Genomic DNA, 18,604 nt, shown 5'->3' with positions numbered 1-18,604 from the left:
CAGACCACACGGTGAGGTATCTAGTCGCCAGGCCTGGAAGCCAGGGGCCACGGGAGTCCCAGGCTGTGTGACTGTGGCCTGGCCACCTGCCTCCTCTGGGCCTGATTGCTCTATAGTAAAAGAGACACTTGGGATACCAAGTGTCCCTCCAGCTCTGAGATTCCACAGCCTTCCAGAAAAACCATGAGCCAGGCAAGCAGGGCTATGTTGGGATTTTCAAATTTATTCCAACGTGCTGTGTGTTTTTTTTAAAAAATATCCTCAGGCTGAACACTCAGCCAGAGCTGTAATAAAGGCAATTATTATACTTGTAAAAACTTCTCATTCACAGTACAGATGTAATTTACAACAAAGGTCACACACATCAATACTGAGCATTTTTTTTTTTCCTTTTGTACATCAGACTCTGTGCTTTAGACCTGCATGGATTTTTTTGAGTTTTTTTTTTTCTTTTGCACTGTTATATACCATACTGACGTTGCAAGATGCAAGGGTAGAAACCGGAGTTTAAATAAAATTACAGGCAAAACTACCCCATCCCAGTGTGGCCGCTGTGCATATCTACAGTACGATTTTTTGGAATGTATTGCCATTTAAGAACATAGAAACTCTCTACAGACAATTTCACATACAGAATACATACACCTTTTAGAAAAAAAAAAAGGCAAATATTTATCTTACAGAAATCATGTATCTTACATTTGCCTACACCTTTCTTTTTTCTGTTTCTTTCCTCTTCTTCTTCTTTTTTTAAACACTAGGTTTAGTAAAGTGATCATAAGTGCCGAAGCGGTTTTCTAATGGAAAGCAGACTGGAGCCACAACACAGAAGCAGAATTTGTAGGGACAGGTCTTTGGGAACTTTCTCCCCTTGGTCAGTGCTGCAGATCTGTCTCCAAGGCAGGACTTTTTGCTTTAAGAAGGATTTTTTTTTTTTTTTCTGGAGAAAGGGCTGGAGAGCAGTTCAGCTCAGATATATTGCTGGTTCCTATTCAGAAGTGCAGGGTGAGAACGGAGCAGGGGCTACAGGGATCTGGAAGCTAATTCTTTCCGATGTTTTCCCACAGAGAGAGGCAGAGGGACTTCTGGGGTCTGGAGGACGGAGGTGATAGAAAAGGGAGAGTGGATGCTTTGCTGCTGTCAGTGTCCTGGTTGGGCCAGAGGAGAAGCCAAGGGTGGAAGGCCGGGAGGGGGGGGCGCAGGGGGGGGGCGCTGGGGCAAGGTGCCTCGGAGGGGAACAAGGTTAGTACCCAGAATGATCCTGAACTTGCCGAGGGTGAAGGGCATCCTGGAGGGGAGGCCTGGGAGCTGAGTGTTCTGGAGTCCGCAACAGAAGGCGAGGGCCGGCTCTGGATCCTGTGCAGTTTGGTTCCTGCCACACCACTGGCACCCAAGGACCAGAGTGGGCCCGTACCAAGGAATGGCCGCCTGGCACATTTTGGCAGAGCGTCAGCAGGTGTCTGTGGCAACCAATCAGCACCTCTTTCTGTTCTGCCTCCCTGAACAGGGACGGCAGCCTCACAGGCAAACTGCAAATGTGGAAGTGGTTGGGAGTAGACGGGCGGCCCTGTGGAGGGCATGGAGTGAGAGTCTTTTTCCAGAATTATGGAGGTGTGTGTGCGTGTGTGTGTGTGTGCTGGGGTCTCTGTGCTCGGGGGAACAGGGATAGAGTCTGGCAGAAGGGGTTAGCACTGTGCCCGGTGACATAGGTCCCGGGCTTGGTGGCATCGATTCCATCCCTCTGGGGAGCTGTGTGGGGCAGCAGCCCTCTGGCCAGATTCTGTTTGTGCATTGTGTCCCTGTTATTGAGAAATGGATCTCTGGTGTCCTGGTCCCTGTCCCCTCCGCCTGTGCCTGTGGGCCTGAGTGGCTTGAGGACTCTCACCTGCTGGCCACATTGTCTGTGACTGGGTCTCCCAGGAAGGCAACCTCAGTAGGCACGCTGTCTGAGAATAGGGGAAATGATGCCCAGGAGAGCTGGGGTGCATGGCTGGGGGGAGGGGCATGGCCACCCCCAAGGTCAGGGGCTCGTCCAGCAGAGCCACCTGTCCACTACTTTGTAAGTCTAGGCTGGAAGATCTTGCCCAGGAAGGTTTCAAACCTGGGCTCCCAGCTCCCAGGCCCCAGTGCTAGAAGTCTCCATGGGTAGGGCTGAGAGGTAAGGGTGAGGAAAGCCTGGGCTATAACCGGGCCCTGGTACCTTCCCGCTTCCTGTGAGGACAAAATAGCACCCATATGGTCAAGGCTGGGCTTGCTGGCCTTCTCCCAGTTTGGGCGGGAGCCCTGGACTCCGGGCCAGGCAGCTGAACACGGCTGGCTAACCTCACCCCAGTACCCTGGAGCCCAGCAGACCTCCAGGGGGGGCCCTTCCCTCTTGTTCCCTTTGTGTCTTAGCTCTGAGAGAGGCCCTAAGGGAAACAAGGCAGTGGCCTGAGGCTGAACCTGGGTCTGGCTCATCTACTCAGCAGAGGCCAAGCAGAGAAAGACCCTGAACTGGCAGAGGAGGGATTATGGCCTCGACCAGTGTCCTGTCTAAACCACTTTAACAGCTCAGGAGGCCCCAGGCTCAGGATTCACATGGCTGGCCGAGGACAGGGAAGTGGTCAGGGAGTCCCATTGTAGAATTTCCCATTCTACAATTTCCCATTGTAGAAACTACAGAAAATAAATTCTGGAAGGTTGGGAGAAAACCTGACTCTCCCAGGGCAGGGTAAACAAGAATTCTATATTTCAACGTGGGATTTTAATTTCCGGTCGTATAATTTTTCTTACAAAGCAGGCTTTTGCTCCAGGAAGTCCAGGGAGGCTTCTTGAAGGAGGAGATGGGGAGGAGGGAGGAGACTAGTACTGGTTGATTGGAGACGAATTCAATGGGCTTAGGACACTTTTAGGGCAAGAGAATCTGAGGAGACTAGGAGAAGTACCAAACACCATCCTCTCTTTGTGTGCGTGTGTGTGTGTGTGTGTGTGTGTGTGATTTTTTAAAAGACATTTAAAAACAGCTCTGGGCAGTTCCTACCAGTCATGGTTTTAGGTACTTCCTGGGAGTAGTGGAGGCCTGACAGTGGGTGAGGTGGAGATGGGGGCACGGGCGGGATCCAGTTCTACTGAAAAGAGGTCTAGAAACAGGTCCCTATAAACTTCCAGTGCTGAGCACTGGAAAAGCCCAGCCATGGAGGAAACAGGGCCCTTTGAACCTCAGGGACCAAACATGAAATGAAACCCAAGTCCCAGCCTCAGGAATGGCAAGGCAATGCACCTTGGATCTTGACCCCTAAGGGTTGGGCCCTGTCACTTCAGCCTCGTGGGTAGTTTCTAGAATAAGGGAGGCAGTCTGCAGCTGGGTCCCTTCTGAAGCAAGGCCTCAGTCAGGTGTTCAGGACCCAAGAGATGAACAGTCAGGCCTCCTTTTGCCGCCTAGGGGCTGGGGGGAGGGGGTAGAGGGGAGGGGTGGCAGGTGGGGGGCTGGGGGGATTTGTCAGGATGCCAGGATGGGTCCATGACTCAGACCACCAGGATATCAGGGAGCCCGGAGGGAACCAACAAGCTCCCACCTCCCATCTGCTCCTATCACTTGTGATGAAATCCTAGGAAATGTTAACATTTTTCTTTTTCCTGGGAAAAAGAAAGCTGGAGTTTTCTGGGCCTGCCTGTGGAGGCTGAATGGGGTCCCCCTGCCTGTGTCCCTCTGCCTTGGGCTGCTGGCCCTTCTGCTGGCAGTGAGAGTGGTCACTAGCTGGGGTGGAATAAAGCGGCAATAAATAGGAACCATAGACATCTGTACATAGGAGTGCTTGCTTTTACATTTAATTATATGTTTGTAAAAGTTTCTCGCTTTTTTCTTTTTCCTCTTTCAGTGCATCCCCCTTTCCCTCATCAAATGGCTACCTCTCGCCAGCCTGGGGGGAGGGGCGGTGGTGACTGTAGACCGCAGTGGCCCAGGGTGAGGCCCCACCTACACCCTTTCTCAAAAAAGCACAACATATTCACAGCCTCAGACTCCTCGTGGGTTTGTTTGTTTTTTTTTTTTTTTTTTTTATGTGTGCGTGTGTTTTGTTTCTTTTCAAGCAACAAAAGGTATAGAAAAAGGCACAGGTAACTGCATACGTGGGAAGATAGAACAGTTGGGGACTGAGGAGAAGCTGCTTGGACAGATGGACAGACGGGAAAGGGAGCCCATGACAGCGAGATGATTCGAGGAAGCTGGCTGGAAGCGTCTGTTGCTGAACACCGGAAGCCAGATGCTGAAGCAGTCGGAGAGAGACTAAGTGCTTGGGGGGCCCCTGTCCTTGGGCTGATGTGGAGGTGCCCCAGGCCCCCCACTTCCTGAGGGCTCGGGGGAGCCCTGACTGGTCCTGGGTTCCCCAGAGAGGTTCCTCCTCCGGGCTGGGAAGTGAGCGGAGGCCTCTGCCAGGCAGCCTACCGAACTGCTGCGGTCCAGGGGCGAGGCGGCAGAGGCCGCGGGGTTGGCCGGCGTGCGTGGTGACTCCAGGCGGGGGCTCCAGGATTCTGGCCTGCGGCCGTGGGACAGCCGGGGTGAAGCCTCGGGCGGGGTGCGGGGGCTGTGGGTGGGTACGGGCTCTGCGGGCACCTCAGCCACTCGGGGCTCCCAGTCAGGAGGTCTGCCCAGGCCCCCACTCGTCCTCTCCCTCTCCTTGGGGTAGTCCCTGCCCTCCAGCTCCGATGAGAGTGTGAACTTGGATACCTTAGCCACAGGGGACACGGAGGCTGACGAGCTCTCGGTGGGACTCCAGCGGCCTCGCTCCTGGGCCTCCCGGGCCCCTGTCAGGTCGCTGCCACCTCCCGAGAAGCCGCTGACCCAGGTGGCCGTGGGCCCCGGCAGCAGGGTGGGGTGGGCCCCCGGCCGGGCCTGCACCATCTGGATCCCGCCAATGGGAATCAGGGGGCACGGGGCACGGGTCAAGTGCTGGGAGTGCAGAGGGAGGTGGCTGAAGATGTTCTCCTCTGTCCGGGCTGGGGTGTGGCCGTGGAAGTCATGGGGGGCCGAGAAGGGTCGGGAGGAGGGAGGATGAGCAGGGCCAGGTGAGCAGGAGGGACTCCGGGACGCGGCCTTCTGCTGGGGTCAGAAAACAAGACAGGGTAAGGCAAGGGCTACGTGCTGGCACATGGAGACCCCCGAGGCCTAAAAGATGAGGAGGGGCTCGCCTGATATCACACAGCAAGTCCCGGCGGAGCTGGGGGGAGCTGAGCGCCAACTCCCTGCCCGTGGAGCTGCCCTGTGCTGGCGGGGGCCGTCCCCAGCCCCGCAGTGACCGTGAGCACATCGGGCCCCACGGTCTTCGTGCCTCTGGCCAGCATGCCCGCCTGCCGCGCGCCTGGCCCTCTCTCTCGGTTCTGCTGCCTCTCCTGTTCCCAGAACGGTCCTGAGCCAACTCTACCCTTGGACATGAGCTCCCACTCCGTGCTCTTTATCTTCTCCCACCATCGGGCATCGTAACGTGACCCCCAAACCGAAAACCAAGGAGAGATTCCTAGCCTGCGCTCCTGCGGGAGCGCGAGTCTCTGAGTGATGGCGTGGATGCTGCTGGGAGTGAATGGTTCATGACAACGCGGTGACAGAAAAGGCATTGGAAGGTCAAGGGAAGTGGACAGTGATGCTGTGGCGACACCGGTGGTGGTGAGAGCGTGTGAGTGTGGTGATGGCAGCGATGGCCCTGGGGACGGCCACGGTGACGGTGCTGACGGTGTGGCAGGGACGGTGTCGGCTGTGGTGTCTCTGAGGGTGCTGGTGACAGTGATGTTGGAGACGTGGGGCCGGGGAGATGGGAGGGGAAGGGCAAAGTGTTTACGCCTGCCTCCAGGGCCAGCCCCGGCGCCCATGTTCTGCTGCTCCCGGGGCTGCCCCGGCCGCCTTGGGAGCCCCAGGGTGGGGGCTGGCATGGAAGGTGGCCCACAAACGTTTGCTATGTCATTAGCGATCAGCAAGCTGGCAGGGCTGTGCAGCTACGGGTCTGATGCCTCAGGGAGGAGTGCGCCGTGGCCCCCCACCCGTCGGGGATGAGCGGCCCAGCCGCTCGGGGGCAGGAACTCACCCACGTGGAGGCGCAGGTCTCGGGGCTTCTGCCAAGAAGCTTGTGAGGTAGAGGCAGGGGCGGGTAGGGAGCCCGCGGGGCCAGCCCCGAGCCTGGGCCGCGTTCGCCCGCTGAGGGGCTGCCCGGCCCAGCCAAGGCCCACTTCCCTGGCAGCGCTGACCGTGGCGGTGACTCGGCCTGGCCCGGGGACCGTCTCCTGGTGGGTGAATGTCTGGGGGGGCCCGGATCTGGGGCCCCCTTGCGCTCGGTGGGTGGATGCACTCGAGGGGGCAGTTCCCTTCCCAGGGGGCGGAGGGTGAGAGGAGACAGCTCGAGTCTTGGAGACCCACAAGGGAGAGGGCCTGGCTGGGGGCCCGGCGGGCTCGGGGCTGAGGCCTGTGGCTCTCCGGCCGGTGGGTGTCGCTGGGGAGACGAGTCGCTTTTGGTTAGTGAGTGTTTGTGGGTGAGTGCTGGGCGGCTGCCTGCTTCTTTGCTTGGGGACCACGGCCTTCTTGGGGACACAGCCTTGGAGCTCAGGGCCGAGCCTGTGTCCTTCTCCACGGGGCCCGGAGGGGCCGGTCCCAGACGGGGGAGGCACGGGATGCTTTGGCTGGACGTGGAACAACTTCCAGCTGCCGAGCGCTCAGCTTCCAAGACCGAGCTGCCCCGCGTGGCCTGATCGCCAGAGGTGGCATCTGGGGGCTGAGGGCCCGGGACAGGTGAGGAGTCTGCCGGCAGCGTGGCTGGCGGGCCAGGCGGGGGTGCCTCCGAGGCCGGTCCCGATGGCTCGTCCTGGCTCTCCTCTTCGTCCTCATCCTCGTCTTCGTCCAGGTCCGAGTCCGAGTCTGAGTCCTCCAGGTCTGAAAACTGGTGCTCCGCCACGGCCTCTGAGCCCTCTCGCCCTTCTGAGTCCTGGAACGGGTCATCACTGGTTCCTGAGGGGGGGACACAGGAGACCCTTGGGTCACAGCCAGCCCTACGCCGCCGTCCTCGATGCCCACGTCCTTGTCTGCGCACGGGGCCTAACGGCTGTGTCAGTGGCACAAGACTGTTGACAGGATGGGGGCCATGACAGAGATGGGAACGCTTTGCACACTATCACGGTGAACAAAAGCTGCCTTGTGTCTACCACGGGCCAGGCTCAGTTCTAGAGCCTTCCTGGGTGTTAATGCCTCTAGTCCTCAAATGATCCCGGGAGGTCTGCCCTGTTTTTATCTTCATGTTACAAATGAGGGACTCAAGGTAAGCAAGGTTAAGTAACCTGTTCAGGTGAGAGAAGTGGAAGGGCTGGGATTGAACCAGAGCAAACAAAGGCAAGCCTTTTTGTCGGTTTGCTTTTCTCACGAGGGTTTCCGTGCGGGTTCCCCCATGAGCAACATAAGTCACCTTGCTGTGCTTCTGTCTCCCGCCTTGTCAAACGAATGTGGCAGTCTCACCTCGCGGGGTTCGCTACGAGGAACAAACACACGCCTGGCACCGAGACGTGGTTCCCATAATTACGGTCGCTCAATGCATTCTTGAAGAAATCTGTTATTCTGGGACACGGCAGCCATCGGGCCGGTCCGGGAGCACTGGCCATGGTCCGTCGACACACACACCTGTCACCGTGGCCAGGCTGCCGCTGGCGGTACAACAGCATCTGGCAGGTGGCAGGTGCTGGCCTCGGGGGGCGGGAGGGGGTGTTGGCTACGCTGGCCTACGCCTGCAGAGCAGGGCCCCATCCCAGCCGCTCTCGTCCAGAGGACCTGCTGCGCTTGGCAGAACTGACGCTGCTCCCAGGCGGGAGGCAGCGGAGCCCTGAAATACTAGTCTCCTGGTCTGGTTTCCGGTGGGGGCGGCCCACCCATCCGGGTCACCTTTAACACGACACCTGTCTAGTTGAGGCCTCTCTGATATGGGCAGCAGACTCTGGGGAGAGCTCTGCTAACGTCTGGCCCACCTGTCAGGCTCCTGAGGGTTTGGGTCCTGCTGGCCCATCTCCGGGCACATCGCCAGCCCCACCGCTGCTCTTGGGACACACCAGCACCTGTTCTCCCCCCACTGACCGAGAGAGCTGGACCCACAAGCTGACTCTGGCCACCGATGCAACCAGGCTTTCAAACTCCACCATGCCCAGTTGCCCTGGGGCTGGGAATCCTAGCATCCATGCTTCCAAACAGCTCAGCATGCAGCAGTAAGATGCGTGAAATAGATGACAGAGGGTCAGAAACTATGGGGTGGACCTGGGGTTGGCAGGTGAAGGGCGGGCCAAGGGACCCAGGGCAGGATCTCCTGGCGGCTGGGAGCAGAGGGGAAGGCCGTAGGGATGTGGATGGGGGCGGAGGGTGGGAACCACCTAAGACTTTAGCGAGGCCTATTTCAGACCCAGAAGTTCACCTAGCCCCACCCCTCATTTACATACGGGGAAATCCAGGCCCAGAGGGGGCAAGTGCTTCCTCCCCAAGATCACCCAGGGAGTAGTGGCTGAGTCAGGACTAAGATTTACAACCCCTGCGTTATTACACTGCCAGTATAAGAGTGATGTTATGCATCGAGAAGCAGGAAATGGTCTGGGTTTGGATCCCAGCTCTACCCTTCCTTGCTGTATGATGTTGTATAATTGGCTTTCTCTCTCTATGTTCAGTTTCCTGATGTGTAAAATGGGGGGTAAGAGCAACAACAGCCTCCCCATGAAGCTGGTGGGAGGCTCATGAGGGTCTGACACATCGGAAGTATGCAATACAACTTAGCAAATAGCTCAAGTACCCCAGTACCTTGGCAGGCAGGCAGTGTTTAGGAGGGCTCCTAAACAGCTCCTTTAGGCTGCCCTAAGCACCCGGGGTAGAAATGACGGGAGCCAAAGGTCCCCTGCCCAGAACAGGGTTCTTCAGGCCCCCCATGTCTGGGCTCCTGCAAGGGTACAGGATGCTCCTGCCCAGGCGGCCCATTCCCAGCGCACCCTCATGGAGCCGCCAGGCCGCTGCCGGGATCACCACCAAGGCTCCACAAAGCCCCGAACTGGCCTGGGGACTGCGGAAAAGACCGAATGAAGCCTTCGAGGGCGCCGAGGGGGTCTGACCACACGGTGGCGCTGGTGTCTAACTTCCTCACTGTCAGAGGCTGCAGCGCGGGCCGGGCCACCGGGAGGCAATCGTTCCTAGACTGTGCACCCCAAAGCCACTTGGTGTCTAAGAGACATGCTCCTCCCTGCATCCTCATCATCGCGGGAAGTAGCAACTCCATCCTTCCAGTTTCTTAGGCCATAAACCTCGGACTCGGCTTCGGCTCCTTTATTCTCATGGCACCACCAGCGCCCCCTTGTGGTGGCAAAACCTGGAGGCTCTACCAGAGGAATGTTTCCAGAATCCTACCACTTCTCCCCACCCCACCCAGTCCAAGCCGACATGAGCTCAGCCTGATCACTGCCTACAGCCGCACCCCTTCTTGACCGTCCTGTGCACACAGAGTCACTGCAAGTTGGGGGACGTCACTCCATTGCATTGCCAAGTCCATCCTTTGACATTTGTGGTCCCTGCTCTGCGTCCATCTCCCCGTCCCTCTGATCCTTTAGGGGCTCTGCATTTTTTGCTCCTCCAGGGCCCTAAGGGGAGAGCCCTTCCCTAGACTCCACCTGCCTTCCTGACCCCTCCCTCATGTCCTCTGCTCACACCATCCTAACAGAGAGATCCCTCCCTACACTTCCCAGCCCCTCACTCGTTTACATTTTACTTCGTACTCAGTGCTCCTGTCCTATTCCACATTTGTTCATTGCCCTCCTCCCTTTGAGAATGTGGGCTTCCAGAGGCCAGGAACTAGGTTTTATTCACTGTGGCATCTCCAGTGCCTGGAATAGGGCTGGTGTTCAGTAGTTATTTCTAGAATAAATGCATTGATTTCATCCTCAAACTAGGTGGGTAGGGTTGTTAGGGTTGTCCTTTTTTTTTTTGCCTCATTGGAAAAATTAGGTTGGGAGAGGGGACCAGCCCTGCCTGGGTGCCTCAGTGGACCCCTGGTGTGGGGCCAGGTGCAACTGTTTGACTCTCACCTGGGGAGGGTTCTGGGCTCAAGGCTCAGGCTCAGGCCACCAAGTCCAGCCCACCAGGCATCGGGGTGGTGTGGAGCCGGCTTTTTTGTATGACCTTCAACAACTGCCTTTACCTGTCTGAGCTTTACTTTCCTCAATTTACACTGGGGCAACACAGGTTTCTCCCACTAGTTAGTTATAAGGATGCAGTGAGACAACATGTGTAAATGGCCTGATGTACATTCTCGATAAACATGGTAACCCTACATTCTCATTTTGGGGGGAACGGTCCCACGTTCATTGTGTTTAGTTCAGTAAAAGTGACTTATTCCACCTAAAAGGAAATGTACTCGGGGCGCCTGGGTGTCTCAGTTGGCTAAGCATCCAACTCTTGGTTTCAGCTCAGGACACGATCTCACAGTTTGTGAGTCTTGAGCCCTGTGTCCAGCTTTGTGCCGACAGCATGGAGCCTGCTTGGGATCCTCTCTCTCCCTCTCTCTCTGCCCCTCCCCTGCTCATGCTCTCTCTCTTAAAATAAATAAACTTTAAAAATTAAAAACAATAAATAAAAGGAAATGTGCTTTGACTCTCTTTTAAGACTGTAAACACATCCTGAAATCAGAAACACACACACACACACACACACACACACACACACTCCTCTTTGTGACACTCATGTCCTGATTCTGATTTTAGGGAATCTGGTCAAAGGGTTGCTGGGTACAGAAGGAATGCCTCTGGTTTCTCTGACCTCCCTTTGCAGGCAGGACTGCCTGTCCACCTGCCAAAGTCCCTTTGGCCTCCTCCCTGGATGCTGTGGCTGGGCCAGGGCCTTTGACTCAACTTCTCTCTGCTGGGTCTTTTCAGGCACGGGCTCTCCTATGCCTTTTGCTGGTGGAGGACTTCGGCCAGGGTGGAGTGCTGGGATGTGGGATGACGTTGGGAGGTGACAAGGGGCTGTCAGGTTTAGCTTTGGCTCTCCTGCTCCTCAAGCTCTAAAAGGCCCAGCTGTCAGGCCCATGCCCAGAGCGTGTAGGTGAGAAGGCGGGTTCGGAGTGTAGAAGAATGCACTCTTCACCTCACAGCGTCACCGTGAGGGTTTACGGGATAATTCACGGCATGTGTTTCGAATGCGCCTGATGCATAGTGGGTGCTCGGTCAATGTTGACCACCAGTACTCACGTGTTAGTTTGTTCAAGACACATTCACTGCACACCTGTGAGCCACCTGCCAGGCACCCCCCCGCCCCCCGCCCTCCCAGGTAGACTCTAATTCACACTAGCTATGGCTGCACAGCATGAACTGCAAGTGTAGGAGAGTAGGGGCAATTGCTCTGTGAATTTAACCTTTATCTCCCAGTAGGTGGGAAAACCGGAGGGCAGGACAAGGAAGAGGGAGAGGAAGGAGCCGGGACAGGAGGACGGACGGGAAGGGGAGGGCGAGGGGGACAGGTGGAAAAGCAGGCAGAGGAAGAGTGGGGAGGAGGGAGTTGGCAGTCCGTTACCTTCTTCGGCTTCCAGCTCCTCCAGCACCCCTGTCTCTTGGCACTTTTTGCTGTGGGCCTTTGACTTCATGTGCTTAGTCAGATTCCCTGGAAAGAAATGAGAACAGACTCAGGCTTGGCCGCAGGGCGGGGGGCCAGGGCAGGCCCGGGGCTCGCAGAGGCAGTCAGGGCCCTGCTGGCCGCAGGGGCCGGCTGGGGGCCGGGCCATCCCTCTCCGCCCGGGTGCTCAGGCGCTGGGATGTGCACCACGGCCGCCATTCGGGACAGCACACGGGAGCTGGGGGAGGGTGGGCACGGGGGCTGTGTGGGGACAGAGGGTATAATGAGGAAGTGAGATGCTGATTAAAAAACAAACGAAAAAGAAATTAAAAGACAACTCATGTGTGAGAGGTTTTTCCAGTTTTGGCTTTAACTCTGGGCCCAGGAGCTAGTGACACTCATGGAGCAGGATATTTGGCCTTCTCAGATGCTGGGTGACCGGAGGGCTCCTGTTAACCGACGTGGTAGGTAGGACGCCCTTCCAACTGAGGCCACGTCTAGGGCAGCCCACAGGGTGTGGGAAGAGGAACCAGGACAAAGTTTCTGTTTCTCTTAGAAACAGAGAAAGGGCAAAAGGTATACAGAAGTCTGCTGGACAGAGACCCGTGAGCCACAGAGCTAGGGCCCAGGCCCTGACTTCCTTAGAGAAACCACGTCTGGGCCTCAGTTTCCCCCAGGTCACTGTGCAGTGCAGACACGGGGTATAGGCAGGGAAGGCTGGGCAAAGGCTCTGCCCACTTCAGCCCTGACTCTGCCCTACATGGTCGGTCCAGCCCCACAGCTGATAAGCAGGAGCAGCAGTTCTGTGGAATCGGGGGAAAGGTAGCAACGCCTTCAGTTCTCTCCCGTGTGTGCACAGCACTTCACAGGCCATGAGCCTCTGTGGGCAGGGGCACTCTGTAAAGGAGAGGCAGAGCACCCCAGCCTTCCCTAGGAGCATGCAGGCCAGAGGCCCCAGGATGCTCCTCTGGGCCCGGCAGCCACCTCCGAATTGTGATGTTCTCACTGTTGCCCTGCAGACTGCTACACTTCTACATCATCACTCACATAATAACCATATGTTCCCCGAGTTAGGTGGTCTATCGCACTAAGCTGATGAATCGGCAAGTTTGAATAGATGGATGAAAGACAGAAGAATGGATGCTTGAACAGGTGCATAGAGAGACTGGTGAGTGAACGGATGGATGGATGGATGGATGGGTGGGTGGATGGACAGACGGGTAAGTGGGTAAGAGGAAATACGGGGTGAAAGAAGAATGGGAAGAATAAGGACAGATGGATAGGACACTGGATGATTAGATAAGCAGATGGATAGACAGATGGGGAATCAGTGGTTAGATGAAACAAAGAAATGGAAGGAGAGTTGGAAAATGGGTTAATAAACAGACGGGAAGCTGGAGAACTGGAGAGGAAGAGAGAGGCCTGGGTGGATGGGGGAGTGGCTGTTGGGTTGCATGGGTGAATGGCTACATGCTCATAAACATGCAGGAGGGACAGGCAGGAGGAGAAAAGGCGGGGAAGGTGGACGGAAGGTTGGATTGGTGGGAGGACAGATGTGAGAAAGGGAGGGACAGTCAGGAGGAGAAAAGAAATGGGAAGATACATGGACAGGAAGACAAAGTAGGAGATGGGAGAAACGGGTAGATGGGAGGACAGATGGATAGATGGGCAGGCGAATAGGAGAGAGCCCATGGGTGAACCAAAGGGCGCTTCATAACCATTCTGAGAATTTTAAGGAACGTGTAGGGTTTGCTGAGGGGATGATGGGAACCTTAACCTGGGATCCCTTGAAGTCAAGGGCAGCAGGGATGGAAGGGCACTTGTGTCTTGCCTCTCTCTTCCCTTTACTCCTAGTCTGTGGTTGTATCCTTCCCAACTCAGATTTTCCTCCTATAACCAGACAAAAACCTGTATCTTCTACTCCTGGCCAAAGGGGAAGCAGAGTCATAACTTTCCAGAGACATTCTGGGAGCAGAGGGTCTCCAAAGGGGACCTATCCAATATAGGGGGTTCCTGTCTTCACTGTCATGAGCAAGCCAAGCTTGAGTAGGATGTCAAGGGGTGGCAAAGGTAGCTGGGGTCTTCCATGGGCCAGAGATACCAATGGTCCCCTGAGGTTCTGGAACCAGCCCACTGTCCCCTGATACCCCAGACCACAGAGGACTACGAACACTGCTCCTTACGGCTATGACATAATTGTATGTGTTCTGCCAGGAAGGTTTAGGTCTCTTTTCGACCAAGTTAGGTGCCGAGCACACAACGGGTGCACAATAATCGCACGTGGGAAGTGCTCTCCTCGTCTCAGAAGCAAGGTGTTGGAAGGAACTTTGCGGACCGTGTAACCCAACCCCCATCAGGCCCAGGGTTCTGATGCTTCCGCTCTAACTCTGGGCCTCGGGGCTGGTGATGCCGTTAGAGAAGATTACTGACGGTCTCAGCTGCTGGGATGTCATGGGAGGGCTCCCATTGGCCAACACAGCGAACCGGCCAGCCGAGGCACCTTGTTAGCACAGAGCCCTGCCTAGAACCAGGTTTCAGGACCCCAGGGGTCTTGCTTGCGGCACGCTGGCGCAATCAACCCAGGCTGGTCTAGGCGCTCGCCGATCTTGGGTCTGAGCTTGGGCTCTGCCACTTGCTAGCTGTGTGCTCTTGGGCAAGTTTCCGAACATTCTGAGCCCCCACTTCCTGCAACTCTCAAGCAATACCTACCTCTCGGGGATGCCGGGAGGAGCTGATGAGAGAGTGCATGTAGAGTGGTGGCAGGGCGTGCCCGGCAGAGAGCAGACGTTCACCACGTGGAACCGCCTTCCCGCCCATACTGTGTGCCCCCCACCCCCATGACAATCACTCTTTATTGAGCACCAGGGACTCTGCCACGCGCCATGCTGGGTGTGGAGGACAGAGATGCTGAAATGAAGATGCTAATGACTTTATCCTCCAGTCTGGGCTCAGGGGCTCCCAGGAGAAGGTGCCAGTGGCCCCTGGAGGCCGCAGGGAGGAGTCACAGAGTCTGAGGGGACTCTGCCAGGACAGGCCATGTGGGTTACAGGAGAGAAGGCTGGCTGAGCAGCCCCGAGTGTTACCCGGTGCCCTCCCTGCCCTCCCCTCCCCGGACCGCTTCTGTGAACTGAGGGAGGTATACCCAGTGGCAGCAGACATCTTCTTTGGCTTGGACACCATTTCTCTGCCAAGGGGCAGAGCCCTGGCTGGCCAGGCAGAGTCCCCAGCTCCACACCAGTTGTCCCACCCCTCACCGGAAGCCCCACAGTCCTGGAGTGAAGGAGGAAAGGCAAGTGGATGAACATGATGAGTGGCTGGAAGAGAGGTGGAACTTCCACTGAGAGCATCGTCCAACGACTCTGCCTCATTCAGCTTTGACCAACCGCCCTCCTTCCGCCCCTGCAGGCCTGACAGACTGAGGCCTGCCCACAGCTGTCATCTCCATCTCCTGCGGCGACCGGCGCGAGGGCCTGTACACGGCACAGTCACCCTGCTGGCATCTGGGAACCCTCTAAGAAGAGGAAAGGGGACCCCCGGACCTCCACAGGGACATCCCGGCAGCCTTTCCCGGCACCACCCACTGAGACGCCTCAGCTAGCGCCCAGAGGCCCGAGCTGCCACCACAATGTCCAACACGGAGACGGAGACACAGACAGGCAGACAGAGACGGACAGGAAGGGCTCTCCGGGCCTGGGCGCAGCCAGGTGGTGGTGGTGGAGGGTCCTGAAGACCACCAGGCCCAGCCAGAGCCCAAGGGTGAGGGGAGGGAGGGGATGGCAGCCTGAAGGAAGCCGAGAGCCTAAGAGGAGGCTCCTGAGGTTTCCGAGTGATGGGGAAGGCCCACGCCTCCCGGAAGACACATGGCCCCGGAGGAACAGAAGACTCAGTGTGCTGCCTTTCCCTCACTCCCGGCACGCAGTGAGGGCCAACGGCAAGCTTTCTCTGCTGCAACTTGCCATCACCCACCCGCCACCAGTCCCTCTCGGAAGTCACGGAGTTTGAGATTCTACCATTTCAGATTCGCTTACTGCTTCGGCTCTGAAGGTATTGTCTTCCGGAAGCCTCTACGAGCATTTGAAGAGAGCTCAGAACCCTCGCTGATCACTGGTTGGGAACAGAGACTCCTGGGCCTGGCCTTCGGGGCGGCCTGGGCAAGCCTTCACACCCAGGACTCCACGCCCCAAGGCATATGTGGTATCTACACCCCTCTGTTCAGGTTATACCCTCTGGACCCTCCAGGGCGGGGATTGCCGGTAGGCTTGGCATGGCCTCCAATGAAAAGAGCTGCTGGAAAAGAAGTGTTCCTGCCGGGGACCCGGCCTCTCTCAGACCTGACAAAAACAGACCAGGCCTTTTCTCTCCAAAAAGGCAGGGGGACCTGAATTGGGACCCCTCTTTGGAGACACTGCCCTGGCTGAGAACTTAGCCGGATGGGTTTTTCTAGTCTCATGTGTCAAGGTGAAGGCTCTCCGAGATGGTTCTCTGTGTGCTGGGCACAGCGAACCCAAATGGCCCTGGGCTGGGATGCACTCTCAAGACTGGGTTCCTCACATTGAGAACAGAACAGTGGGGTCCCCTGGATGCACCCCACTCCAGAGGCCACTTGATCAGCCACCTGATTTTGCCACTCCTTCCAGGAAAGGGGGGGATCTGCTCAAGAGAGGAAGGTGATGGGGGTGATGCCCTGAGACAGGGGTCCTGGGTTCTAGTTACGGCTCTAGCATTAATGATCACTTGGTTTTGGGGGGCGGATTCACTTCCTTTACCTTCAAGAGGGTTTTGGACAAGAGGCTTTTTACTCTGTTACTTAGACTATCAGTGAATTATTCCCATCTCTCTTCTCCATGAAGGTCCACTGGCTGCCTAAGGCCAGAGGGGGTGGGGCTGTAGGGGACACATGGGGACAGAGCCCACACCCAGGGCAGAGGCAGGCGGGGCTGTGCTGCCTTGGACATGGCAGGGCTCTGGGACTGGAAGCATGCACGAGGCAGGGGGCCGGGCTCCAGGCCTATCTGCCTTCCCTGGGGACCTCTTGGAACACTGTTTATGGGACGCCAAGAGAGAAGAAGACCAGAGAAAGAGAGCGGGAGGGACGGCACCTCCATTCCAACCAAAGCCTAAGTGGGAAAGTTTGAGGTCCGCTGAGAATGCCAGAAGGCAGAGGAGGGCAGGGGTCGGTGAACGGGGTTAGGAGACCAGAGGTGGAACTCGGTCAGAGAAGGGCCATGAGCCAGGGGATGTGGTGAGCTGGCCCCTGACCCAGTACAGAGAGAACGGAAGGGGCCAGCAAGAGGAGGAGGAAGTGAGGAAGGCTGGCCAACTCGCCCGGGCCCCCTCAAAGCTGTGGCCCAACCTCTCTCACTGGGCACAGCTTCACCAACAGAAGAAAGGTCAACGAGTGGCAAAATTGAATCTGTTCTCCAGTTCTTCCTGCAGAAACACCACAAGGCTCCAGTGGGGGCCAGCCCGGAGGCCCCCCACTTGCTCAAAGGAGAAGCCAGGGCCCTCATGCCCCTGCCCCAAGAATCTGCAGCGCACAAGAGGCTGAAGCCACCGGGGAGGGGGGGGGGGGTCCGAGAGCCCCAGGCCTTTCTCTGCTTCACCTCTGGACGTCTGCTCCTCTACCAGGAAGCAGAGGGCAAGCCGCACTATCTTCCCTGCCTGGCCTGCGGGGACAGTCAACGCCATGAGTGGGGGGAGGGGCTTGATCCAAGTCTCACGGACTCGGCCCCACTTGCTCACACGAAGGGCCGGGCAGCTGCCGCCGGCCAGGCCACCGCCAGCTCCTAGCACAGCTCTGTGGGACGCGTGCCCTCCGTGGCCCGTCCTTCTTCCTTTCTCAGATGACGGCCAGGGCCTGTGCTGACCCTGCTTCGGGGTGCGGCTGGGGCCGGAATGCAAGGGCTGCCAGCCGGGGCGGTTGCGGGGAGAGCGGCGGAGGAGCCGGGCGGGCAGGAACATGGTCTGAGTGGTGAGGAGGGTGGAGGCAGGGGCGAGCGCTGCCATGAGAAGTGACCATGCGAGTGTGCTTAGTGGCTCGGAGTGGAATGGATTTCCAAACGCAAGAGTGGTGGTGACGAGTGCAGCTGCGGGAGCTCACCAGCTCAGTGGACAAAGGGCTAAGGAGACATGCAGAAGGACGGGGTGAGGAGATAAAATCAAAACCAGGAACCGTGTGCAAGAGCGCCATCAGGCGGCGGGCGGGGGGGGAGCGCGAAGGTGGAGGACGGTGTGGGATCCAAGAGGACAGGCTGCGGCAGCCAGGGGGCGCTACTGCCCAGTCTGGAGCCGGCTGCTCGGCCACCGGGGAGCCCGGGGAAGGGGGGTGCCCCAGGCCCCAGGCGGAGAGGTCTGGACCCCTGAGCTCTGTGCTAGGGCTCCCAGAGGGGAGCTCCCTACAGCGGGAAGGGGCAGTGCCCCAGCTGACTGTCTCTTACCTTTGGTTTTAAAAGCAAAGTGACAGTGCTTGCACACATAGGGCCGGACGTCAGTGTGGGTGCGGATGTGTTTCTTCAGCATGCTGGGCTTCTTGCAGCGAATTCCACACTCCTCACAAACATATTTCCCTCGGCCGCGGCCTCGCACATATACATACTCTTCGTTTGATTTGTACCTATGAGCAACAGGCGTCATGGTAAAGGAAAAAAAAAGGAGGAGAAGAGGCAGGTTCCCACCTCAGAAGATGCACACGCTTGCTAGCCGCATCCAGCCCGTTACGGATACCGGGAGAGGAGGACGCGGAACGAGAGAGAACCTGGGGGTGGGGGTGGGGGTGGTCGCCCTGGGGATCCACCATGGACCCCTGCACCTGCCCTGCCCTCCGACAGGTAGGGCTGCCCCCTCTTTTCTCTCTAGAGGCAGCAGACCCTGTGCTTCCTGCCGGGAAGTGAAGCCACCGGTTGGCAGAGGGCCTCCGCTCCAGAGCCAGCCTCCACACCAGCCCACAAGGGACAGCCACTCTGGGCCACCAGAGGAACGACAAGAGTGAGAGAAGGTGACGACCACAGCTCTAGCGGCTACCATTTG

At 57.5% G+C, this 18,604-nt stretch overlaps 1 protein-coding gene across 3 annotated transcripts in view; it reads right to left on the bottom strand.

The window, feature by feature from the left end:
• Nucleotides 1–203: 203 nt before the first annotated feature.
• Nucleotides 204–18,604, bottom strand: part of HIVEP3 (HIVEP zinc finger 3) — a 473,741-nt gene continuing 455,340 nt past the window's right edge. For 2 of the 3 annotated variants that reach the window (XM_058717826.1, XM_058717828.1), the window contains 4 exons: nucleotides 18,016–18,191; nucleotides 11,540–11,626; nucleotides 6,054–6,967; nucleotides 204–5,077 (listed from right to left, as the gene is read on the bottom strand). In XM_058717826.1, coding sequence (XP_058573809.1) covers nucleotides 4,265–5,077; nucleotides 6,054–6,967; nucleotides 11,540–11,626; nucleotides 18,016–18,191 — 1,990 coding nt within the window. In that variant the 3' untranslated portion in view covers nucleotides 204–4,264. The remainder of the gene's footprint in view (nucleotides 5,078–6,053; nucleotides 6,968–11,539; nucleotides 11,627–18,015; nucleotides 18,192–18,604) is intronic. The other variant, XM_058717829.1, reaches the window with a different exon arrangement.

Source organism: Neofelis nebulosa, chromosome 2 (genome assembly GCF_028018385.1).
Source record: "Neofelis nebulosa isolate mNeoNeb1 chromosome 2, mNeoNeb1.pri, whole genome shotgun sequence".
Taxonomy (NCBI): Eukaryota; Metazoa; Chordata; class Mammalia; order Carnivora; family Felidae; genus Neofelis; species Neofelis nebulosa.
This window is presented reverse-complemented; position numbering and strand designations above follow the sequence as displayed.